Source organism: Amblyomma americanum, chromosome 10 (genome assembly GCF_052857255.1).
Source record: "Amblyomma americanum isolate KBUSLIRL-KWMA chromosome 10, ASM5285725v1, whole genome shotgun sequence".
NCBI lineage: Eukaryota > Metazoa > Arthropoda > Arachnida > Ixodida > Ixodidae > Amblyomma > Amblyomma americanum.
Window position 1 is genome coordinate 38,639,253 of NC_135506.1, and position 27,462 is coordinate 38,666,714.

Genomic DNA, 27,462 nt, shown 5'->3' on the forward strand with positions numbered 1-27,462 from the left:
AAAGTTCGCTATCAGCTTTAAATTTAGCACGGGCAGCAGCGGCGGGCATTCTGTTCGACGACCACCGAGCACGCTTGTCGCTTCGCCGCCGCCGAGTGATTCAGACCATTGTGGGCGCGGATCAGCCCAATAAAGTTTTCTCTTAGAAGACCTTTTGTCCGTCTTCATCGCTCCTTCGACTGCTGTCACCATCACATGACATCTGGTGCAGGTGCGAGGTTGCCTTCCATCTTCCAGACGCCCCATTAAAGTCGTGACGCCAGCTCCGTGCGCTAAGCACCGGAAGACGAGCCAGCACTTAACCGAGCCAGCCGACGTCTCCAGGGAGAGGAGCTTGAGTTCGGGACCCTGCTGGACCGCAACGGACCGCGAAAAGACGCCGTTACGAGCACCACTACTTCGCCAAAGATGTCGACCCCGATCATATACAGCAGCAGCCGCAGGTGCCTCCAACTTTCAATGGATCCCTAGGCGAAGACCTCGAAGAATGGTTGGACTAATATGAGCGCGTGGCATCATTCAAAAATTCGGATGATGCGGCGAAACTCCGGCACGTCTTTTTCGCACTGGAGGGCTCAGCACGCACGTGGTAGGAAAACCACGAGTCTTCCCTAACGACATGGAAGCTATTCAAGAAGGAACTCTTGAAGGTATTCATCAGTGTCGTGAGGAAAGAAAGCTGAACGACTTCTCTGTTCATTATCTAGCTTCTGAATGCGCCCATCCGCAGTTACGTGGAAGAAATGAAGCACCTCTTACGGCGCGCCAACCTCCGGATGACCGAGGAAAAGAATGTTCAGTTTTTAATGCGTGGCGTAAAGGAACAACTCTTTGGTAGCCTCGTTCGCCAACCGCCAAAACAGTCGACGATTTCATGCAAGAAGCTTGCATGATCGAAGAGACCCTCGACGTCCGGGCACGGCAGTACAACCGCCCTTCCTCTGTCTGTGCAATGTGTCCGGACGCGACGACCACCACCGGCGACAACATGCGGGAAGTGATCCGCGAAATTGTCCGCGAGGAGCTACGCCGATTACTGCTATCGTCCCCACAGCTGCAAAAAGCGACTCTCATGGACGTGGCACGGGAAGGATTGCAACAGGCACTTGGCACCTCGATGGCCACAGAACCCCAGGCCATGACTTACGCCGCTGCAGTGCTCACTCATCAGAACCAACGACAGTATCCCTACGTCCTCTCCGACATCAACAACTTGTTCCCGGACGCGGCCTCCCTGCTCCCGCCCGTCCAGCCTATGAGCGACGCTCAAGCCCCAGGAAATGCGACGGCCGGATGACTTCCGACAACCGGCCGTTGTGCTCCCATTGCGGTAAGGCCGGCCAAAATCTTCGTCACTGCCCGTACCTACGTATCGGTCTTCGAGGATTTGCCGTTGACGCCCTACGGCTACGCTTCGGCCAACGTCCGCCAGAAATCGACGAGTACCTGCGTCGAGAGTACACGCCGAACCGCCTTACGCACTCACAATCCCCGTCAACCTCTCGCTTTGCGACGGGCTAGGGAAATTCATCGCATACGCTAGCCGTTCCCTTTCCAAGACGGAGGCTAACCATTAGACGACTGAGAAGGAGTGTTTTGCCATCATCTGGGCTATGTCAAAATTCCGCCCCTTCTTGTATGGACGGCCGTTCAAAAAAGTCAGCGATCGCCACGCGCTATGTTTGCTTTCTAATTTGAAGGACTCTTCTGGCCGCCTCGCTCGATAAAGTCTGCGCCTCCAGGAGTTTGACGTCACCGACGTTTACTAGAGCAGACGAAAACACTCTGACGCCGATTGCCTCTCGCGATCCCCTGTAGATGCCCCGCCGCCGGACGACGATGAGGACGCCTTCCTGGGACCCATCAGCTCCAGCTAATTTGCCGGCTATTTTGAGCGGCTCCGGGACAGCGGCTAAGTACTTGGCGAAGTTGCGCTAGCTTGCTAAATTTCTCCTTATTTTTTTCTGTGCCTGCTTTGTCCTGTTCTAGGGTGATTGATCGCGGGTCGAGAGCTTAATCTATACTTCTAGGCCGGCCAGGGGTTTTGCCTTTGATAGGCATCTCTTCCTCAAGACCACCTCCCAGTTGATTTCTTTTTCCGCAGTGAAGTTTCGAGCATTCCGTCCGCTTTAGTGCCTTCCGATGGAGGTGCTATCCGACTAAACAACCAGTAAGCTGTACAGGCGGCTCTTCCATCCACATCGAAGCATTTCATGCGCATTACTGATGTCCAGCAGTTCGGCAGGCGTGGAATTCTGTGCAAGTCACCGGATAAGGACTGTATTACCGACCTGCTGAGGTGTACGTCCTTCGCCAACGACCTGGAGAGCGCATTCACTCCGCCTCATCTAGCGTGTTCAAGGGCTTGGTCCAAGGGACCGACTCTCGACTGAACCCTATGGAAACGCTCGAGAACCTCTCGCCTGCAGGAGTGATTGCTATTAATCGATGCAGCAGGATAGTTACGGAGTAACAATTCCTACGGAGTCCGTCATTGCCACATTGGCAGGAATATTCTGCCCGTCAGAGAGTAAGGTGTAGCCATTGGTATTTCGAGTAAATGCCTTTAACTCTCGGCCTCTTCAGTGTGAAAACTTCTGGCGATTTGGCCACAGAGGCAAAGCCTACAAATCGACCTTACGCTGCTGTGCTTGTGGGGAAGGTCATTGCAGAAAGGAATGTATCGAACAGCAAGAGAAATGTTTTTGTAATGGTGATCACCCTGCTGATTCGCCTGACTGTCCTGCGCGAGCACAAGAAGTTCAGCTGCTCCTGCTTATAGACAAGCGCAGACGCACGCGGAGGGAAGCTTTTGCCGCAGTCAAGGAGAGAGCCTCAGACTACTCTAGTGTGGCCGCTAAATGCCCACCCAAATGGATGCCAGTTGGTCAAAGGCTATTACAGCGGTAGTTGAGAAAGCTGTGGCAAATGCAATGGATCACAGTATGGAAACCGTTTCCACGTGTATTTCGCAGGTAATAGCTACCAAGATGAGCAATATGCTGCAGGTGCCCACCGCTCCACTCTTGCCTTCTTTGACTTCAGAAGCTGCTTCTCCTGTCTTAATCAATTCCGCTCCACAGGGCCAAAAGCAATATGAGCAACGAAAGACCTCTCAGGCCTCTCCGAACAGCGTTATGGACGCATCCGCTATGAACTGTGTGGATATGGAATCTGAGCTCCGCGCCCAGAAACGAAGTGGGTCTCCTTTGAATATTGCAGGTCCATCTTGCCCCAGGCAAAGACAAAGAAAAGTAACGCAAGTCAAAATCCTCAGACCAGGATTCTAGAAAAGGCAGTCGCGGCTGCGGCACTCCCGCCAAGATAGGTTTCTCAAGTGTGCTTCAGTGGAATCGCCGATCTATAATGTCAGCTTCAACAGATTTATATTGCCTATGCAATCAGCTTCTACCAGATTTAGTTGCATTACAGGAAACATGGCTAACTACAAATTTCAATTATCATCTCTAGAATAACCATCAGTTCCGGCTTGACCGGTCATCACGAGGAGGTGGGTTGTTAGTGCTCATCTCTGTAACGTTTTGCCACATGGGCGTGCATTTCTTTCGAATATGCGGACAATGAATGTAAAATCCTTGCGGTTTACATCAGTGTGCCAGGTCAACAGCCCTTTACGGTAGCTAATGCATATTTCCCGTCTGGTGTGCATGACACTCGGCCCCTGACTCAGTCATGTCTAGTAGCCGTTCTGAGGTTTTATTACTTGGTGAATTCAATTCGCACCACGTGACGTGGGGGTTTACAACAGACAGCTTTGGTTCTAAACTATTTGATTGGGCTTTTGATAAAAACTTGATCTGCAACAATTCCGGATTGCCTACGTCTGTCCGGAGTCAATGGCGCTCTGCCTTGGATTTATCTCTTTCCTCCCCAGGGGTCTCGGTTATGTCTTTCGCGCCTGTTGACTGTGCAACAAAGAGTGGTCATCTACCGATTAGTTTCAAGCTTGCGTGTAAATTGACTTTTTCTGAGCGACATCAGCACACGTTAATAAATTACAGTTGCTTTAAAGATACGCTAAAATCAGCTCTCCAAATCACTTCAGACCCTTGCCCTGAGACAAGTGCCGAAAGCAAGGCTACACATCGATGTTCAGTACTGGACATTATGTACGGGACCATGCAAGGCAAAAGTCTGACTTTTTGGTTAAGGTAACCACAGGTGCAATCGCGAACTATTAGGGAAATGCTGAGTGCACGCGAGCATATAGACGACGGAAAGCAGCTTGGAAGAAACTTCTCTTCAATAAATGCCCAAAAAAGTGAATGGATTATAAGTACGTTGCAGCAACATTTAAGCGCACTGTCGCCCGTGCGAAAGAGGAGTATAATACAAACCATTCTGATTTCTATTCGCAATCAAGAAATAAACGAGCTTTGCTTAATTTCATAAGGCGCAACAAGGAGATTCCACCGGCTGTGAACATTGAATCCCTCGTTTAGTCCCCTGCTGACATCGCAAAGGCCTTAGGGTATATTGCGTGTGGCCTAGAGCTTCGCTTTACATCTGCTCTACTTTATCCTGCTATTTTAACATGCCCCTAAAGGGATTTCACTGAGGTCTCTATGCCTGAGCTGTCGCAAATTGTTCTGCGCTTATCCCCAGCGGTTCCTGGCCGCGATAAGGTCACTTCATCTATGATCAAAATTTTGTTCAATGAACCTCCTGAAGACGTGTTGGCTCTAATTAACCATTCCATTATTGGTCCTTGGATACCTCACAAGTGGAGTCTTGCTGAAATAGTTTCATTGCCTAAATCAAGGGGACGTCTTAACTTTAGACAACAAACGCTCTATTTAATTAACATCAAATCTAGTCAAATTGGTGGAAAGCGTCCTTGTAAGCCGTGTCATATGTCATATATTTCAGAAAATGCTCTCTTGAATCCGTGTAAAATTGGTTTCAGGTCGGGTTGTTTAATTTGGCGTGCTCATACTGACCTAGAGAGTGGTATAATATTAGCATGCAATAGAAAACAGTTTGCTGCGCTTGTCACCTTGGATGTTAGTAAAGCTTACGACAGCGTTGAGCACCCGACTCTGTTACTCAGATTACAGGAAGTAAACTTCCCAAGCTATTTTGTAACGTGGATTTCTGGTTTTTGGAAAATAGAGAATTCTATTGCTGCCAAAACGGTGTTTCATCAAGGAGATTTAAACAGACAAGAGGTGTGGCGCAAAGATCAGTTCTCTCACCTGTTCCTTTAACTTTTTCCGAGCTCAATTCCAAGCATTCAAAATGTGAAAACTGATGTGTACGCCGACGATATTGCATTTTTTTTGCATTAGCAGGTGACATTCACACTTTTTATCGAATCCTACAAAATTACCTCAACATGAAGAAATGCGAATTTTTACAATTTCCAGTTTCTGTTCCTGTAAATAACTGCCTGGTCTATAGAAATAACAATTCCTCAAGTTCAGACGGTGAAGTATCTTGATGTAATATGCGACTCTACTCTATCCTTGTGGCAGCACATTGAGCAAGTTTCTGCAAAAGGAGTTCTGGCCGTTGGCATCCTGCGCAGCCTTTGTAGTGCTAGGTCAGGCATGAGAAGGCATACACTTCTGATGATTTATAAAATGTACGTCCGCCCAATTTTGGAGTTCGGGTGTGTTTTATTCTCAAGAGCTCCAGTCTATGAACTCCACCCTCTTGTGCTCTTGGAGCGTTAGGCGTTGCGCCTCTGTCAGGGCTTAAAAAATATGTCGCCAATGCTGTTCTGCACCTTGAGGCGCGAATCCCATCGTTATCAGCGATGTTTCGCCTTTTAACAGTTCAAACATTTTTAAAATTGTGCCACTCACCTCTTCAGGCCTTCAACATAATATTTTCTAGTCAATCTTCCGCCTTTTTTAGTGTCGCCTGGTCGCGTTTTCATACTCTAGCGGATATGTTACGTGCAGTCCCTCCTTGATCCCATAAACATTTATTTCAAACATGTCTGCCAAACGTATAACAACACATGTTCTGTCCAGATTGAATTCGATGACAATTTTCAATCAAATGCAAAGCTGCCGCCTTTTCCGCTTCTTCACAGTTTGTTGCAGGACCATCTAAAGTCCTTTCCCTCTCATGTTCTTGTTGCTACCGATGCCTCGCAGGAATGCGAAAAGGCAGGTGTGCGAATTTTTTCGCGTTCACTGGGTTGGTCTTTTTTTCTCTGTCCTCCTAACTTCACTCTAATTTATCTGGCTAAATTATTAGCAGTAATCTTAGCCTTACGACAATTGGAAACTACCGTTTCCAGGGCGTGGTTATGACGGACTCTGTACATTTGCTCTTCATTGTCCTCACCCATTGAGTCTCGGGCATTACGCCTCTTTAAGTCCCTGTTTCCGCTCCATCTAATTTGGGTAAAGTTGCCTTGGGTATCAGGTTATATGGGCTTTCACTCAAATGCGGTTGCAGATTCCTTAGCGAGGGCATCTCTCTGCGGCGCAATTGTTGCTGTCCGGCCAACCTGTGCATATACAGCGGCGGTGAGGTTTTGCAGCTACACAATATTTCAGGAATTTGCTGCCTCGGCTCTTACATCAGCTCCCGAATATCAGTATTTTCTGCATCCTTGGAGTAGCAAAGAGTGGCGCTCGCGCAGAGAAGAGGTGTCTTTCACGCGTTTGCGTTGCCGGGTTCACCTTCTAAATTTCTATTTTCACAGATCTTGCCTGACAGCTTCCCCGTTCTGCCCTTTTTGTGCCGAACCTGAGACAATAGATCACTTCCTGCTGTTCTGCCGCCGCTTCTCTCATTTGAGGAAGCGTCTTTTGCAAATTCCATTTCATCAACTGGGATTGCCTGTGTCCTCCGCGGTTGTTCTTTCCATTGGCACTGCTTTGCTTGGATGAAGCGGCAGGAGTGTGTGCTCTGCTGTGCAAAATTCCCTTCAAGAAACGCAGCGACTCCCATTCTAACTACTTTTTCCCGCTCTCAGTCAGTACGACATTGAAACACAACAGGCATTGCATACTATTATGCTCATTAAGCCATTGTCCCGTCTTTGGTCTCCAAGTTAACAGGACTTCTGTCCTTGCGTCTTCCAATTTATCAGCGTACATAATATCACCACTCCTTTTCCCGTCGCAACTTTCCTGCATCCATCAATTAACCGCCTGTGTCTTGGCCACTCCCCCGCAGTGGGTATGTGCCAGCAATGTCTGAGGCCTACCTACATTTTGCCCAGCAGAAACGCTCGGACCTCGACCCTAAAACGCCTCATCGAGTACTTGGAAGCAGAAGTTTCTTCACCCCCCGCCTCATTCAAGCGAGGACTTTCTTCCTTATGTGTACAGAAAGTTGGCGTCATGAAGAACTTCGCAGCGAACAAAACTGCCTACCTCCTTGTTGTGCCTGGTTGTCTCCGCGAAGAAGTTCTACAGACCTCACACTACGAGCCGACAGCTAGACATCTTGGGTTTACTCGTAAACTCCACCGCATTCAAGACAAATATTACTGGCCCCAACTGTCTGCCGATGTCGCACATTATGTGAAAACCTGCCGAGATTGTCCGCGACGAAAAGCCCCTCCCAAACGATGAGCAGGATTTCTGAACACCCCTCAAGGCCCTTTCAGCAGATCGGCATGGACATGCCTGGTCCATTCCCGAAGTCAACGTCTGGAAATAAGTGGATCATCATAGCGACCGACTTCCTGACCCGCTACACCGAGGCTAAAGCCCTACCGAACAGAACAGCAGCAGAAGTCGCCAAGTTTTTCGTGGAGTGCATTTTTCTGTGACACGGCGCCCCCGATGTGGTCATCACGACAGAGGAACAGCATTCACGGAGGAACTAATGCAAGCCAGTCTGCGTTAGAGCCAAACCAGTCACCAGAGGACAACTGCATACCATCCGCTGACTAACGGGCTGACCGATTGTCTGAACAAAACCATCGCCGATATGCTCGCTATATATGTCGATGCCGAACACAAGACCTGGGACGCCATCCTGCATTACGCCGTCTTAGCCTACAACACCACATTGCAGGCGCCCACCCAGATGTCGCCTTTTAGGCTCTTCTGTAGCAGGGAGGAAATTACCACGCTAGACGCCATGCTGCCCAACGTTAACGAAGAAGAGAACGTCGACGTCGCCGCCTACCTTCAATGCGCGGAAGAAGCTCGAAAGCTTGCCCGATTACGGATCAAAGACCAGCAGCGGACCGACGCCAAACATTACAACCTACGAAGATGCAACGCGAATACAAGCCAGGAGACCAAGTCTTGGTTTGGACACCCATTCGTCGCCGTGCATTCTGTGAACTGCTTCTGCGCCGCTATTTTGCCCCTTACAAGGTTCTTCGTCGGCTAGGTAAACTTGATTAAGAAGTCATTCCTGAATGACTGCATCCCAGCGACGCCGTGTACGACCAGAAGTTGTCCATGTCGTCCATCTGAAATCGTATTATGCGCGCAAAAAGACGGTGCATTTCATCACTCTGTGTTTATTTGCGGACGATCCGTTTTATGTGTTGCTAGTCGCATTATTTGTCTTAATGCATCGATTTAATGCTTCTTTGAGGGGGGACTAACGCCGCTAATATTTGCAGTGTTTGTTCCTTCTTCAAATCTGACGCCACTCTCGATTGATCGCAGCCAGGTTAAGCTGATTCTTTGTTGTTCCGGAATGTTGTATTAACTTTGCATGCTTTATCTAAAAAAATCGCTATCCGCTTAATATTGAGCACGGCCAAAAGCGGTGGGCATTATGTTCGGCAACCGCCGAGAACGCTTGTCGCTTCGCCGCCGCCGAGTGATCATGATTCAGTCCAATGTGGGCCCAAGTCAGCCCAGTAAACAGCTTTTGTTTAGAAGACCGTTTGTCCGTCTTCATCGCGATTAGTTATTATATATATTGGTTATTTATATATTGTCTTCATTGCTTACGTAAGCTTTAACGCAACTTTCTTCACTCATTCATAGATATTCTCATTCATTCACAGTCAGTATGCATTTCTGGCATGTCGATTCAATCCGTGTTGTGTAATAATTGCTCTTCGCAGCAGCGGTTGGGAAAGTAAGTAGCTCGCGACGTTGGCAAGTATCGAAACCCCTTTTTTCATGTTCGTTTAAAGTTCTTACATTAAGAAATATCCTACAGAGCAAAAGTTACCGTCTAACCATAATGGCAGCGCCATCCCATGCAGTGCGCAGAGCGTACAGAGGTTACACTCACGGGAGGGCCACGAACACGCTTTTCTCCGCGAAAATTTTCAATGGGCTCGCTCTAGCTGCCAAGGCGTGCAGCCCGATTTTTTTCGATGACTTCCCGGGCCTGCGCTGCTTGCTCCTGTTGCCGATTCAACCTTTCTCTAATTATTGGCACACCGTGAGGAAACGTGCGCGTCTTTGCCTGTAGCCCATTTTGCCCTCCTTCCTGGCACACTCGGGTCTCTTCACATTACTTAAGTCCCCCTCCCAGGAAGTTATCGCGACCATCACCTCGTCAGAGAGAGGTTACTGCCCGCACTACATCGCCCCTTTTCCCTATCGTCACGAAAAACATTTCCTTCTCTTGACCTTGCGAGATTTTCGAGGTTTCTGCCTTCTTTGCACCCTCTGCCTGTTTCTCACGGCTTTCCGCGCAACCGCTGCAACCTCTACTTCGGTTGGCTGCCAGAGCACACAGCCCTTCGGCCCTTGGTTTTTGCTTCTGCTGGTGATATTTTTTCATAGGTATCGCCATTTCGGGCGACATGCTGGATACGTAGGTACAGTTCCTGTATATTTGTTTTAATTGTGGTAGGTATTGCTTTGCACGCGCATCTAACCGTGACCCGCAATCGGCAGAAAACACGCGTTTATCAATAAGCCTTTGTCGGAACTTAATTTCAGTTTGGGACAGCTTGCCAGATTATGTTGAACAATATGAATGAAGTGGAACACTTAAGGGCCATTACATGTTTATACGGAATGTTTCGCGTAACACTTTCAGTAACTATTAAAGAAATTGAGGACGCTTAAGCTTCGCCTTTAAGAGTGGAACGCGACAGCGTGTTGCAGCCCTGGCAGGGAGTCCATTGAACGCCATCTCCCGTTTCGGCGCAACGCCTGCTCTGCAACGTATGGTGAAATGGATGCGCGGAGCGGCAAGCCACCTAGAGCAGAGCCGGAGGGGGAGGGAGCGCGCGCGTCAGCAGCAACGCGCCGGAGGGGGAGCGCTGGCTAGCCTCCCTCTGCGCGGCGGCAGCCTTCCAGCAGGGCTCAACTCTTATCGGTTGCAGACTTGTCGGGTGCAGCGAGATTTGTGCATTGGTCGTATAGTCGAAGTATAATTTTGAAATGAAACAAAAATTAGCATGTACTGACAAAACCAAGAAAATAGTTTCAACAGAACATATCGAGTCGAACTCGGTAACTTCCTGTGGGGTGACTGAAATGCCAGCCAGAATCAGCAGGGAACGGCCTTCGCTTTTAATCTGTTAACCCGTGGCCAAGTCCAATACCGTAGGCGGAGGGGAGCTTCCCCAGAGTCCTCTTCAAATTCGCCTTTGCGAGCTGGACATTCCACAACTGAACGTGGCTCCTCTTGAGTGGATTACGCCTCATTGCCTAGACGGTAATCTCCGATGGCGATCCTGTTCTCAATGCGTTCACAGTGCTCGGTGGCGGTGTTTGCTTCCGAATTCAATAACATATATCATTCTTGTTTGGCCTGATTCTCTGATCGAAGCTTTTTGTCTGTCGTGAACTTCAGACTAACACCTGTCCGAAAACTCTATTTTGTAGCTACTATTTTGAAGGACTGGATTCACAGAAATGCAAAGCCGAACCAAATAATATAATCTTGAAGTGGTGCCCACAGTCTCTACCTGCGAGGCACTTCATTACCGACTCTGAATATTGGGAGGGGCTCTAATGCTCAGCCCTAACACGTGGACACAAATCAAGCTCCTCCATCTGGCTGAAGACGCTGCCGGTGTGAAAGCGATTGCGGCCGTTGTTTCAACGGGGGGAGGCTCCGGGACCCTGCTCTGCATCCAGTGGTCTAAAATTTCACCACCACTGCTATCACCGATGAATAGAGCCGGGAACATGAAGCACGGCTTTCTGTAAACTACACCAGGGTGTTTTTCTATGCGGACGCGCTCTTGGGGTCGTGTTAGAATGCGGCTGCAGGTTAAAACTGATTTTGTTAGACATGCAGATATCACGTTTTCGCTTAGAGAGACAAGGATCTGCGTGCTTCTTCAAGCTTGTGTTTATTTCATTTTTAGACTATAAAACTCAATATGCGTGATCAACTAGCCGGCATTTTATTTTGTCGCAGAAAACGTTCTGTTTTTTGTGAACTCAAATTTCCATTGACAATTATTTGTTTCTTGCTCTCAGCGCCGGGAGCTCGTCCAGCTAGGGGGCTGACAGCTATTGCGGCCAGTGTTATAAAGGCTGTTCTGGGTCTTCCTGCCCAGATCAAGTCGAGAAAGACGGGCTTTATTTTGACAAGGCTCTACAGAGGGGTACGGGTGATATTTTTATTTATAATCCTTACTGTATGTACCAGATATCCTAGCTACAAATACCCAAAATTTGTTTTTACAAACAACGTTTATTTTCGGTCTGAATCTGCAAATGACATCGCCAAAGAGAAGACAGCAGTGAAAATTGTCCCGGCATGCATGAGCAGGCGGCTGTCCGCAGCCTGTCACGGGGGTAGGCGGCCGCCAGAAGCGCATGGTTGGGATGCTAGCTGCCTGGGATAGCACCTGGGCCGCCCTCAATGCAGCTTCTCCCTCGAACCCGGGGCCTGCTCATGCAGCGCAGCCTTTGCCGAGGCGATCGAGCCTTGACCAGACCCTTCAGTACCTATTAATTGCTTCGGCGCAGCCTCCACTGTTCGCCTAGACTTGCGGCTTTTTGTCATGTTTTTTCATAAATTTTCGGATATTAACCGTGCTAATTTACTCATTTTTAGTGCTTGCAACTGTAGAATGTTTCCATGTAGAACATCATTGCATAAAAAATGGTTTCCGAAATGAGACACTTGTTACAGATCAATGTGGCAGTGCAGCGCACAAAATACATAATTAGCAATGTGGGGAACGGGTAATAGGGTTTTAATGAGTTCCTGGATGCATGCGGTGAAAAGCAAGTGGTAAATTGGGGTGGAAAATATTCTGTAGCCAGTAAGTGTGGCTGGATGCCCGTGGCAAACAACCAGTGTACTAGCTGGGGGGAGCAGTGTTGGCTAGTCAGCAAGTGTGGCGGGATGCCTGTGATAAACATCCATTGAATGGACGTTTTCGGAAAATATTAAACATCCGGTGATGGATAAGCCTATGAGGAATCTTGGACAGCAAATATCGAATAGCTATAGAAGCTAATCAATGACAATGTATGCGATTACAGGTTGCTGATTGGAATGCAAATGTAGCGCATTGGCTCAAACACTGGATCGCGTAGCACTCTAGTCAGGCGCTATTGTATGCTTTTATAGGCGCTAGTTTTCTTCGGTGTACGACAGGTGTCGGGCCATTATTGGCCGGATGGTTAGGGAGAGGTCATGGTTACCACCGGAATGGGCAGCACATCCTTGTCAGCACATCCCAAACTACTGCAAGGTAGTTCCCTCTTTTAACGTAGGTAAAGGTGCAGCCGCAGGGTCATTGTGCGGGGTATAGGTAGCAGGCGGAAAACCTATGTGAAGCCGGTAACTAGCCACTTCGGAGTGTGTTGTTTTCTAGAGCAATGAGAGTTATGCTCTTCCTTCTGATAATGAAATGATTTCTTAGGTCTTAAGAGCTATTTCAGTCTTGAACACCGGGCACTTTTCACCATCAAACTTCTTGCAGCATGAGTTGGAACTCTTGGTGGGGTTATCGTTATCAACACGAACAGCACATGTTCTTTTCTCCGAAATATCTGAGAGCCGTGGCGGAGTATCTGACACATAAAACAAGGGCAAGATTTTTTGACATGATGCCAACACGATTTTCGATATATCCAGATTTTGTGCAGTTGGGCAGGATGCTAGGAACAAACAATTCTATTCCCAGCCATTTTAGATCGCGCCTCCCAACGCACGAGTGCCTGGGCTTGACTAAGAGAGACAGCAAAACTGAAAGCCTGCACTGAGAACGTCTCCGGTGCCACGCCAGAGCCGGGGATTTAAACCTTTACTCGGGACAATCAAAGCTTGAGGCTATCGTTAAAAAGCGCAAAAGGATAACCGATGCCATACACTGACCTTCACGGGCCGGTAGCGGTGCTTGTATGGCGAAATTCTTTGTATAACATATATCCAATCCCCCCCAGGATGGCGCATTGAGGGGACGAAACAGTGCGTTCCTTGAAACCGTGAAACGAGAAATTGTGAGCTTGAACGCAGTGCGTGAGACTGACTCACGGATGTAACAGAAGTGATGATAGTCATGGACGTGTCCTCAGACCCTACCTCACCCACTGCAGCCGTTGCTGCCACTGACATCACTACAGAAGATTGCCAGGTGTGCGCCATTGTATATAGTCCAACAACCAACCTTAGTAATTGGGTTGTATGCGATCCTCTTGGGTGACGGTGTGAAAGTCTCCGAAAGGAAAGATCACAGTAACAATGGGCACGAAGACATTGGAGTCTCTGAGGCCTCTGATCGGCACTCCTGGGGTTGTGGCATAAGAAATCATGAAATATTTGTCAGCGGGCAAGCGCTCTGCTAATTTGTGGCGCAAGTGCGTCTGTAGACTGGGTGCATTTACTCGGCAACTGCTTGCATCTCCGGTCCAAGCCCATGATGGGCTTCGTGCAGCGCCTAGGGAGAGAGGCAAGCAGAGACTGCAAGATTAAGATCCCTATAGCCGTTAAAAATTTCTCCTGGACTTCCCCTGTGGAGACAAGGTACTGTCTGGAAGGGTTATTCCTGGTTCGCGCTCACAGGAGAGGTCCTTGCGAGAAGGTAGTTAACACAGCTACAGCGCGATATTTCAGGCACAGTGAAGTTGCCCTGGAGGCCGTAGTTGGCAGGACCTGCGAAAGCCAGGAGGCCGGTCTATTTGGCAGTATGTACAGTCGGGGACAAAAATCTCTGGACCGCGTGCTTCGTCAACGAAGTCGATAGCTTTACTATTACAAGCCCGCTGAAATACCACACTTGTAGAGATGAATGCGAAAATCGTGTTTTTCGCCTCTATAACTGTGGTCTACAGCCGGCAGCTAATAATAGAGCTATCGGCTTCGTTTACAGAGCACGTGATCTAAATACTTTAGCCTCCGATTGTACCATGCAGTCAACCCGTTTACACAGACCTTTTTCTCATGTACGCCAAAGTGCCATCCTTACTAAAGATTTTAGCCCTCCTCATTTTTGCCGTACCCCATTACTTCAAATTTGCGAGAATTGATTTCACAATCAACTCCGTGTCTCTTATTGCTCGGTAATTATTTGTGCTTTACATACCGCTGAAGGTATAATTGAATATTCATTGGATTGAGTCATGGCTCGCCTATAGTTTCTGATGATGTTAAACTCGTCCCAATATATACATTTCCACTGATACGATCGTTTTCGGCTCCGCTTTCTTCCTGCGTACTCGCGAATCGTTCTGGGGCGTCTTTGTGCCAGCCTGTCTCCTTCCGCCGATGGAGACTTTCCCTCTCCCTTATCGTCGGGAGGCGGGTTCTCGCGCTTGCCTTGGTTTTCTTCAGCAGTCACCGGAGGCTTCAGTTGGTGGCAACGCTGACAACCGATGGCATTTACGCCTAATACACTCATACTGTGCACTTAAATCTCGCAAATGCCAAGGCGCGTAATTGTAGCCATGCTTCCTGATTAAAAAGTGTACAGCTCCTCCGACTTCGTCTGCATTTTATTGGTGCAAGCTTATGTAGTCCTTTTCTCGGAGTGCGGCACTGTAATATTTTTTTTCAGTTATTTTGCTTTCCTATTATAGTGTTAACCTTCTTCCCGAAAATAGGTCTGCAACTGGTTATCTGCTCTTTTTTGTATACGAAATATCTGAAAGCGTCTCTGAAAATTTCATACACGTGAACCTTCTGCATTGAAGGTTGTGCTTTCTTCCTAAAAGAATGAGCCAACTCTGCGGCAGCGATCGAGCATCGGGCTGTAACACACCTAACAAACGTCGCCGGTGCGAATCCCTGCTGCGAGCTAGACTCTAACTTAAAGGCCAAGTTTATCCTGCACGAAACGTAAAATCATCTGCCACAACCCCTAACACTGTGGTGCAAACGGTTTTCCCGCAACTTTTACATGAATATTCGTGAAGGCGTGTAATTGGGGATACATAGGTCGCAGTTGGGAATTCCTGCCTTGGAAAAGCAGGAATTCCCAATAATGTCTCTCCATCCGGAAAATTCCGCGACAAACGGTTGGTCCAGAATTTTTACACGAATATCGGCAGTAAGTGACCTGACATTGTCGCCTGCCAGGCAGGGACGCATATACTAAAGCGACATATTTTTTTTAGTTGTGGTGCTCTGGCAACAGGCTACCGGCTGTTTGATTACGTTATGTAACAATATCGGTTAACATGGCAACCACTGGTTTGCAATTTGCGATATAACGCATAACGCTGAGACCCGAAATGCGACTAGAGCTTAACGCTCGAATATAGTGTCACTGCTATGGCGGCCGTCACCTTGAATTCTATCCGTAGAATCAGCATAAATTGGCGGCTCTAAACATGACAAGTAGAGTTAACGCCCTAAAAGTAATCAAGTATAGCTGTTTTGAATGTGTGTTCAATTGCAATATTTCGAACCACTTAGCGCAACCCACGCATGTTACGCAATTTTTGAAGCTAAAAGCTTCACTACGCGGGTCAGAGCCGAGCTTCGCGTGAGCCGAACTGGTGAGTTATGCGCATGCGCGAGAACGAGTGACGTCACGCGCCGCGCAGGTGGTCGCTCCTCGCCGCTGCCGTAGCCGTCGCCAACGCCGACTCCGTCGCCTGACCTTTAGCGCTTTGGGCTACTGCACATGTGTGTTATGTGCATGCGCAAGGAGGCTATATAATGCGCTTGCCAGAGAATAGCCGTGCGCACTCGACATGGAAGGGGTGGAGAGTGCGATTGCTGCTAGACTACGCAGAAAATCTGGGAAAGCAAATTCGTCCGATCCAGAAGTACTCGCTTTAAAGTTGACTGCACAACAGCGAAAAAATGATAAGGCTAAAGCTAAACGTACAGAAGGAAAGGCCGGAACAAAGGGAAATACTCCTTGCTAAACGACGTCGGATAGAAGCCGAAAAGCGTGTCTTGGCCGCATCTTCAGCCAGCAGCAGCCAAGCGAGTGAGGAAGAGCAAACAAAAGAGTCGGAAGAGGAAAATCCCAAGACTAGCCGTTACAACGACCACGTGGTACGACTTAGTGAAAGTGCGAGTGCGACTAGGGTGTTTACGACAGACTTTGTGAACAACTCATTAGGTCATGTTTGTCATGTGTGCGAAAGACTGTGGCACTTGCGAGATTTGACGCCAGTAAGTGACAGTATGCGTGCGACGTTGAGTTTAGCATCTGTCGAGTTGAGTGGAACCGTGGCTAGCGTGTGCGCGTCGTGCAAGGGATCTCTGGTGGAACAGAAAATTCCTCTCTACAGCGTTAGCAATGGGTAGCTCTAATGCACCAACTAAGCAACGAAGCATAACCATGACGTTAAACCAAGCATAACTGAAGCTTTTCGCTTGTATATCCAGGCTTAACCACAGCTATGTCACTGCCTAATTTTTTGTTCAGAATAAACGAAAATTTTGTACATGTAGCTCTCGTCTTTGTTTATTTTTGTTTCCTATGTTCCTATGCTCCGTCTGCATTTGGTCTTCAGAAATCGATTATTCAGAGACATTTATGCTTGCCGATTTCCTGATACTTTCTAGCGATGGCGTTTAAGAGAATGGGAGAAAATATCTTCTCGAATGCCTGCAAATAGTAGGTGGCTTCTATAAGGCTGTAAACACGTTTGTAGTTATGAGGAATGGGCACTCATACGATTGAAACGTTGAAACATTTGAAGGAAGACAAGTTTTATTCAGTTCAGAATTTTTATACTAACTTTGGGTCATCTTATAGCCTTAAATTTAAACATTTATGTCATTGATTTTAATAAAGTGTGTATTAGTTAATGTAAATTTTATATCTATACATAATATCTAACAAAAATACTGATTTTTAGATTTATTGTGATGTACAGCAAGCAATCGCAGAAAGCACGTCATAGTCCTGTTTTCTTCAGTAAAGAAATAGTTAAAGAACACAATTAGGACCATGCTGCTCAATGATTTCTTTCAGTAAGATCTAACTGCGGACTTCTTTTTTACTATGTCAACGTTTCTCCTGCAGCAAGATGGTTTTATTGCTACAAAAATTGGTTCGACTCTCCCGGCTGGCCTATTCTAGCTCTTTCCTTCCTCTCGAAAGGAATGGGTCGCCGCTGTTTGAAGCTAAATGGCCATGTATGCGCCCAAAATTTTTGTCGAAGACAGCATTTGTTTATGAAATCGGCCACTGATGGCAAAATGTATATATATTTTCATCATATTTCTTCATGTATGCGCCCAAAAGTTTTGTCGAAGACAGCATTTATTTGTGAAATCGGCCAATGATGGCAGTGTATATATATTTTCATCATATTTCTTTATGTATGCGCCCAAAATTTTTGTTGAAGACAGCATTTGTGAAATCGGCCACTGATGGCAAAATGTATATTTATTTTCATCATATTTCTTAGCCCATAAAAGCTGCGTTGTCTTTTCGAGCGCTACCAATGTAGTCCGACTTATTCCTCAGCGTAGCTCTAAGGCTTAGTCTATGGACAACTCTTATTCGAGGTCAGCAGTTTACCTATTATGTTCACGGGCCATCACCGCTACCTGAAGTCGCTCGTTCTCCTATGTTGAGCAGCATGATTAAAAACGTTCCAGGCAGTCTAAGCACTCGACTGCAGAGAGTGATCGGTGCCACTTGTAAACCCTCGTTACTTGGCATATATCTTCAGAAACCGGTTCTACAGTTAGCTTGCGCATATGCCTTTCAATAGATAAAGGAAACATTATCTGCCACTGAAACACCACTGTAACTGAAACATCACCGCGAAGACATGAAGGCGGCCGCTCCAAGCGGGAACCAGTGCGTCTGTCCATCCGTTCTAACACCATGCTAATCGCAAAACGAAGTGCGAACCGGTTAATAATTATTCACGTCCTCTGTGTCAGCATTTCTATCTTTGTACTTATTCCAACGCTATACACAGTTTAGAAAAGCCGCAGTGTGAAGTTGGAGCTGTAGGCTGAGATGCGTTTCGTGGGTGAAACATAATGGTAAGGCAAGTGATGCCCGAATATTCAATAAAATTGCCAGCCTGAAAAGGTTGGCCATCTCCTCTCAGACAGTACTATCTATACAGCAGAGAAATCATTTTTTTTTCTAAATTTATCACCCAACTCTTATCACAATCCGCTCTACCTTTCTTTTTTTCTTGTGTACGGTTAGCGGAAGATTCGCTAAACCAATGGTGCAGGGGACGCTTTTTAAACATCACATCATTATGTCAGTATTTATGCAGAGCATTCATTTACTCAGAAAATGAAGCAATTTTTTTTTTCAGATATGGTCACATATTAGTGCATCGTACTACTTACGACACATGTGCACCGGACTGCCTGTGGTATGACAAGAAGTATTTGGTAAGTAAGAAACTTGAGAAACGTGTTTTTCTACTACCTAACTGCCACTATTACTCCGCAAATGATTAGAACATTGTAAGAGGCAAAATGGTGCACTATTGGGGAGAAAAGTGCCCAGGATGAGCAAGCGCTCAATAAACCTCGCTAAGTTATTGAATAAATGGAATATATGAAGACCATAAGAATTTAGGCACTTATTAATCAATGGTTGGTCACGAGGCGTTGGGCGGGAAGAGAAACCCGAGCCTAAAAAATCGCTTGGTCGAGTCTCGCCTGTCATTGTTGCGAAGGCGAAGATTAAGGAGCAACTAATAGAATCCTGGCTTCAGTCTGTGCGCGTAACAGATAATGCGGCGTTGTTTTTGTTTTGTTTTTTAAATGAGTCCAATTCTTAAATTGGTGCTAATTTAAACTATTCTTTAATAGTAAGCGAATACATTCAACTTTCTTTTACAAAAAAAAAAAGCGAAAATGAAAGTTGTCACGTAAAACCTAGCTAACCTGTGGTACTATCCTTATTCCCATATAAAAATGAGCCAAATCCTGCTGATGGAACGATCAAACTGAGCCGGATCAGTTCATGAGAGCGTTCCTTGCCGGCTTGATTCTCATAGTTCGAACAGTTTGGAGCGTGGCCTTGTCGCGTCCTGCGTGTCGCACTGTGAACGCAGGACACAACTGCTGCTCCCGTCACTGAAGAAGTGGTAACTTTTCCTTCCTACACGACAGCGCAATAAAGCAACAGTTCGAAAGCTACAGCTGCCCGCGCTGGTCCTTCCTCGCCGTGGCGACGAGAAATTTGGTGACCCGCACTCACGCCACCATAAGCTAAATCCCATTCGACAGATTCGTTTTAACAGTGTACTTCACCTGAAATTACTTTCGACACTTTTGGAGGACCAGGTCTCTCGCGTCGTCAGATATAAGTCGTCCTTCCTCAGTCGCCCTTAAAGCTCAGCGCCTGCACTTCTTGTGTTAAGCGCCTACTGTGGTCTGTCACACGTTGTGTATGACCCACTTTATATTGGCACTGAACACAGGGCCAAGACTTCTTTCACCACCAGTAGCGTTCTAGTTTCTACGACGCATGAAAAACCTCGATCTTTTTGTTTTTTATAGCTACCTGAAGGCACGAGGTGGCATTATTCGCCTTCCCCTCCAAAAAACACTCAAAAGTATTAGGGCGATACAAGCTAACCAGAGTGGTTAAAAGAACAACAAACTAAGCGCCAAAATCACAGGGGCCAAACTGGCACCGAGCTAAAAAAAGATTCATACGGAGTATGTGCATTACTTCAACCTGGGGTTAACGGCGTGCAATCTGCACAGTACCGTCGGGCAGAACTTCAATGTCTCATTCGTAATGTGTTGAAAAAATTGGTAAGGTTTGAAGGAACGGCACAGGAGTTTCTCCGGCAAGTCCGGGTGACGATAAGGGGTCCACAAGAACACTTGGTCGTTGGGCTGGTACTCGAAGTGTCGATGTCAATTGTTGTAATAGCGTTCATCCGTTCCATGTTGCCGCCTTATGTGCATGCGGGGGAGTTAATAGGCATCCTAAGCGTGTTGGGCGAATTATTCGGCGTGCGTGGTCAGCTTCCGGTCGTTGGTATTGCGCGGAAGCAGCATCCAACATGGTGTGCAGATCACGCCAATAAACCAGGCGAAACGACATAAAATGAGTTGTTTCTGTACGGCTGTGTTTTGCGCGAAAGTAACATAAGGGAGGATCTCGTCCCTAGTCCTGTGCTGGACGTCTACGTACAGGTGCGGCCAAAATATTGCGGAGCATGTCTCGGCGTTTCAAATTTCTCTCACGTGTTCCGTAGAGGAGATATGATTGTGCCTTCTGTTCATACGCAAACGCGCCTGTGGTGTATGCTAAGCTGTGTAAGAATTACCTCGTAATTTGCGTTAGGTAAGGTGTGGGGAGAGTGCGAATCACCGATGCGTGCTCCGTAATATTATGGCCGGGACTGTAGATTGGGAGCATATCCGCTTCGGTTTTGTTCAGTCGTTCGGCGAGCGCATTTGACTGCCGGTTGTAAGCATTATTCGTGCTAACGGTTGTATGACTCAACTTGAATACCTCGTGCGTGGTCTGCGCTGTAACAGCCCTTTCTTGATCGGTTATTAGCTAGGACGCGGTTCCGTGACGTAAAACAATATAATGCATAATGATTTTCGTGATTTCCGACAGTGTGCCACGAGCTATTGGCTTGGTTTCCGCATAGCGTGCCAAATAGTCAATGGCGTGGATAATCCACTTACTGCCAGGCAATTATACAGGGAATGGGCCCAGAATATTCTTTCCCACTTGAGAAAGGAGGCGGCGCCACTGGTTAGATAAAACCCACGGGCTTTAGAGAAGGCGAACTGCGGCACTGGCACTGACGGCAAACCCTGACGTAGCGGCGGATGCTGGCACGTCATAACGATTAAAAATGGTATCAGTGCGGAAGTCTGACTGCAGTACATGACGCCGTTGCGCATGGAAAATGAGAAAATATTGCGGAACAACTCTCAAGGAAAAGTAGCAGCGCGTCTTTACAGATGGTTATTGACAGATCGTAAATGGCCGCCAGCTCGCTGCCTGGCCATTGCTTTGTAATCACTGATCCCACCAAGGAAACCGCTGCCATCCATCATACTGTCATCAGCCCGACGGGTGTGCGCGAGTGTCGGTATCTTCGCGCTTGCGTCCGTAATTATGCGGAATTGTGTAATATTAACGAATGCGGCGGCTCAACCTTGCTGAGGGGCCCGAACTTCATGGACATTGGCCATCCAGCAGAACAATTACTTCTCGTTCACGACATTGAAGTGGAAGCTGTAGAAGTAAGGTCGAAATTTTATTGTGGCGCACACAGCCGTGAGGCATTCCTTTCGCGACCTAAACTTGTTGCTGGCGGCGCAAAGCTGTTAATTACATTGATGTATTAAGTTCAAGTGTCCGCAAAATGTATTCGCAAATTTTGTCCGCACGATCCGGTCGTCTTATATAGATAGATGAGAAAATGTTTTTCCTAGGTAGTGTGTGAGCATATCTTGAAATTGCAGAAATTCGGTTGACGCATTGTAGCTAGTTAAATTATTGGTTTTATGTAAATAATTGCTGTGTCTAAAGTAGTTTTATAGTGACTGTGTCGATTGAACACAATCTGAACGCTTGACAAGGTTTAATTAGTATGGGAAAATTTAATAAAGATAAAATAAAGTAAACAAGAAATAAAGCAATAGAAACAGCGATATAAAATGAAAACGAAAAAAAATAATAAAGATACAATAGTACAATTTTGAAAAATAAAAATAAATCGAACGGAGAAAGAGAGGAAAGGGGCAGGCTTTCGAATTTCCGCTCTTAGCAAACTGAAGTGGAAACCTGTGATTTTTTTGTGTGTGTGCTAAGAACGGAAATTTATCTATGTCGGCAGTTTTGTTGGGATCGGGTCGAACAACGTCGCCATTCAAAATGTAGCCGAGAAACTCCAGTTTTTCATAGCCGAAGTGGCATTTTCGGGCTCTAGGTTTAAAGTGCCCGACCACAGAACATCTACTACAGTCAGCAGGCGTTCAATATGCTGCTCAATATTACCAAAAACACGACCACGTCATCAGATAAACTAAACTGGTTTGCCATTTGAAGCCTGCAAGATAGTATCCATTATTCGCTGGAACGTGGTCGACGGTGAAAAGACACCGAAGGCCATAGCGCGTGAAGAAGACAGTTTCTTCCTGGTTCTCTTCATCAACTGTAATCTTTCAATACGCGCTCTTTAAACTAGTCGAAGGTAAATACTTGACTCTGAAGTCTGTCTAGTGAGTCAGCGATGCGGGGCTCTAGGTATATGCCCTTTTTAGTTATGGCGTTAACTTACGGTTATCTTCGCAAAAGCGCTGCATCCCATCTTTCTTAACCAGAACGACAGGTAAAGGTCACAGAATCTGAGATTGAGGATGACCGCCGAATGTTGAAACCTGTATATCCAGGCAACACCACCGGCCGTTACTTGACTACTTTCGAGAGTCCAGTGTGTATCTATGTATATACCACTTTATGCTTGCGCGCACACTGCCGCAATAGAAACTTTCGAATTTGAACTTTTGAAGACACGAAGCAGGTTGTGTATTGAAGAAGTCACGCAGATCGCGGTGTTGAACCTCTGATAGCCCGCAGCTGATGTTATATGATGGCGAGAAATTTTCTTCGTTTCCGCGGCATCGCACGTAATTTCAGACATCTACTTACTGGCCGGCAAACGCGATGGCACTAGCGAGCAAGGGGTGCCGAGGTTTGTAAAATTCGTTACCATAGGTTGGTTCCACCATTACAGCGAAAAACTTTCGTGGGTCAGGAAGAGTGATAGGTTGCCCGCAGCGATTGTTCTCCTGCTACGGAGCCTACTGCAGTCGGCATGGACAAAAACACTGGCCCGTGGAGGGATTAGAAGATGCTCAACCTCTCGGTGCTTCGGTGGCTGCGTTCCAGCCAGTCAGTCTGCCGCCATTTTGGCCCAATAGCCCCCGTGCCTGGCTCCTGCAGGTTGAGGCGCATTTCAAGCTGCGACCTATCACCAGCCAAGGGACCAAGTTCCTCCACCTGGTATCCACTCTGCCTCCTGACGTCGCTGAGCAGTTAGTGCACGTCAGCACCTCGCCGTACACGGCTCGCCCCTTCGACACGTAGAAGGCAGCTCTCACAGATCGCAAGTCCGCGTCCGAGCGCGCTAAGCTCCTGCAGCTCCTCAGCACTACAGAGCTTGGTGACAGCCGCCCTTCAAAGCTCCTTCGTCGCATGCGCCAGCTCCTCGCAGACAGACTCCGCTGCTCAGCCCGACACCCTTTTGCGTGAGTTGTTCATTCAGCGTCTTCCCCAGAGCATGATCCTCATCCTCGCGGCTGCAGGTGATATCTCATTGGACAAGCTCGCCGACCTCGCTGACCATGTTGCGGACTGCTCACACCACCCCGACGTTAGCTCTGTGACCACTCCGCCAACTACTACCCCCGACTTCCGACTGGCGAGCATAGACAGCCGACTGGATGCTTTTGCCAGGCGGCTTGACATCCTCGCGCCTTTGCCGCGCCGTTCTCCGCCGAGGTTCAGGTCACGCCGTCGCTCCCCGGCTCTTTCGTGCTCCCCGCAGCCCCAATCATCCGACGTGCAACCAACCACGTCGCCTTCGGCTGTTTGCTGGCACCATCGTATTTTCCGCAGCTCTGCCCGCAAGTGCACACACCCGGGCTCCTGGTCGGGGAATGCTGCGACCGGCCACTGACGGCGGCAAGTGGTTCTGGTGGACGGACATGCCGCCGCCCTTGCCTCTCAGACAAGATTACTGGCACTCGTTTCTTGATCGACACGGGGGCACAAGTCAGCGTCACAGCGGCATCTTGGCCAGATCGCCGTCATAACGAACAGACCTAACCTCTCCAAGCAATCAACAACTGCCCTATTCGCACGTACGGCCCACGGTCCCTGACGGTTAACCTCAGATTGCGCCGCACGCTTCGCTGGATCTATATTATAGCTCACGTTTCGCAAGGTGTTCTCGGCGCGGACTTCTTCAGTTTCTTCAACCTAGCCGTCGACATGCAAGCTCATCGCCTCATAGATCTCAGCACGCACCTCTTCGTTAACGGCGTACTCTCCACCACTGCGGCGACGGGGCTTCGCGCTCTCGTCCCTGTTTCGCCGTATGCGAAACTTCTGGCGGATTTTCCCAGCCTCACCAAGCCGCATACCAGAGCCCTTGAAGCACGCGATCACTCACTACGTCGTGACTTCGTGAACTCCAGCGTTTGCTCACCTTCGCCGCTTGTCGGGAGAATGCCTCGGTATCGCTCGCCGTAAGTCCCGACACATGCTAGCATTCGGCTTAGTACACCCTTCATCCAGCAACTCGACATCGCCACTTCACATGGTGCCAAAGAAAGATCCGGGCGACTAGAGACCATGTGGAGATTACCGCGCCCTCAACGCTGACACTTTACCAGACTGCTATCCACTTCCTCAAATACAGGACTTCACATCAAATCTGGCTGGGTGCACGATCTTCTCTAAAACTGACTTAGTGAAGGCTTATCATGAAATTCATGTGGAGCCCGCTGATATTCTGAAGACTGCCATTACCACAGCGTTCGGCATCTTTGAGTACGTGCGGATGCCTTTTGGCTTGCGCAACGTCGCGCTGACTGTTCAGCGAGCTATAAACGCGGTTACGCGAGGCCTCGACATCGTGTTCGCTTACATCGATGATCTCCTCGTAGCAAGTTCATCTGGTTCTGAGCCTGAAGCTCATCTGTGCGCCCTCTTCCACCGACTGGATGAATAAAACAAATAAAGCATAATCAACATATTTTATGAGCCTTATTTCACCTCTGTGGTTGTCGTTCTTGTTTTGTATTTCTTGTACAGTGTTCTTGAGAGATCTTCACTCATTCTGCTGTAAAATGCACATTATTTTGATTGTATGCGATATTTTGGTCTTTCGCCGTTCATTCTGTGTTTTTCATTTTACAGAAGTACTGTGTCATTATCATTATGTATTCCGTTTTTGAACCCAACACTAGCCTCTGGCTATGGGTTCCGTCAGTGTTTTGATAATTTTTATGGCAAGATTATGAATAAAAATGAATAAATGAAAATTAAATGAATATGGGCTCGTCATCAACCGGAACAAGTGCCTCTTTGGCGTACCTACAATAGAGTTCCTCGCTCACCTTGTCACTCCACAGGGCATTCGGCCTCTCGACCGCAAAGTCAAAGCAATTCAAAATTTTCCCGCCCCACGTCACTCAAAAAGCTCAGAGAATTCTCGGGCCTCCTGAACTTTCATTGCCGTTTTCATCCGAAGTGCGCCTCTTTCCTGAAGCCTATGACCGATCTTTTGGACACGAAAAAAGATTCTGCTTCTCCGCTTGAGTGAACTTAGGACGCTGCCGCTGCATTTGCTGCTGCCAAGAAAGCGCTCCCTGACGCCGCTTTGCTCATACATCCAGTTCCTGCTGCTTCACGGCACCTCGTCACCGACGCCTCGAGCACTGACGTCGGCGCAGTACTCGAGCTGCACGTCACTAGCTGCCAGCCCCTCGGTTTCTTCTCCCAAAAGCTGAAGCCACCTGAGACAAAATACAGCAGCACCTTCGGTAGAGAATTCCTCGATCAATACATCGCCATCATGCACTTTGGCCACTTCCTGGAGGGCCGGGACTTTCACGTCATCACGGACCACAAGCCCTACACGTTTGCCTTCCAAAGGAACCACAGCGCCTAAACTGAACGCGAGATCCGTCAACTGTGTTTTATCTCCGAGTTCACAGTGAGTCTCCGTGAAGTCCATGACCTGGTGAGTGCTGCTGCTGATGAGCTTTCCCGCATTAGTGCCTTGGTGTCCGAATCACCAGTGGACAGCGCAATGATCCAGAGTTGCAACGTCTTCGCTCCTCATCCACATCCCTGTCCTTCACCGAATGTCGTCAGCCGTTTTCCTCCCAGTTCATTACGTGCGAGACATCCACTAGAGTCTCGCGCCCCTACTTACCTTTCGCTTTTCGTCGCACTATTTTCGAAAAACTGCACCGTCCGAGCCACCCTGGCATTCCAGGTACGCAGAAGCTGGTCATATTTTGTTTCCTTTGGCCAAGCATCAACGCTGCCGTCCGCCACTCGGCACGAAATTGCTTTCACTGCCAGCGCGTCAAAGTTAGCCGGCATACAGTCACGCCTGCCTCCCCTTTTCGGCCGCCCGAAGCGCGGTTTTCTCACGTTCACATAGACATTGTTGGACCGCTCCCGTTATCACATGTAGCCTGTTATCTACTCAGGTGTGTGGACCATTTCCCCTGCTGGCCCAAGGCATTGCCCATTGCTGAGACTACAGCCAAGACCGTTGCTTTGGCCTTCATGGCCGACTGAGTCTCTCACTTCGTCTGCTCGTCTGTCGTCATGACTGACCTCAACCACCAGTTTAAATCTGCCCTGTCCACTACCCTTGCCAATATACTGGGTGTCTGCCACATCCTTACGACCGCCAGCGACCTTCGGCCAATGGCATGGTGGAACGTCGGCATCGGCAACCAAAGGCTGCCCTTACCACTTATCAGCCAAGGCAACGCTGAACCGAACGCCTTCCACTCGTCTTCTTGGGCATTCGCTCAGCCCTGAAGGCTGATCTCGGCAGCTCTTCTGCTGAGCTAGTCTACGGCGTTCCCCTGCGTCTCTGTTGAGAATTTTTCTCACCTTCTTCCGCTCTGTTAATCCAAGACGCTTCCACCCGCATCCGAGACCTGCGCAACACATTTCTACACATTACTCCTGTCATCTCTGCCTCCCGTTACTCTCAGTCCGTGTTTGTCAGCCAGGGCCAGGCCTCCTGCAGCCATGCCTTCACCCGCCGTGACGACATCCATCCACCCCTCACGCCTGCCTACCATGTACCGTTCCGCGTCCTACACCATGCGCAGAAGACCTTCACATTAGACGTCAACGGCCTTGAAGACATCGTGGCTGCTGAGCGCCTCAAACCAGCCTACATTGCCACTCCTCTGCCCGTCGGCCCTACGCTCGCTCGTGTTTCGACTGCGGCACCATTGTGCGCAGCTTCCTCCAAGCACATAGGCTGGGCGATTCCTGTGACGCAGATTGATGGAGTGGCGACGCGCGCACGTCTAGATGCCTTGCCAACACCTGTTTCTATTCACCCCAGCAGTCGACTTGCGCTTGACTATCTGCCCTCTATCTCGGGTTAGTGCATTTCCCTGGCGATTTTTCCATTTTTCCATGAGTGCGATAAGCCGCAGAAT

At 48.1% G+C, this 27,462-nt stretch overlaps 1 protein-coding gene across 1 annotated transcript in view; it reads left to right on the forward strand.

The window, feature by feature from the left end:
* LOC144108210 (uncharacterized) overlaps positions 1 to 27,462 on the forward strand; it is a 247,110-nt gene that overhangs the window by 171,525 nt on the left and 48,123 nt on the right. The window contains exon 10 of the mRNA XM_077641489.1: positions 18,579 to 18,657. Within this exon, the coding sequence (XP_077497615.1) occupies positions 18,579 to 18,657 (79 nt within the window). The remainder of the gene's footprint in view (positions 1 to 18,578; positions 18,658 to 27,462) is intronic.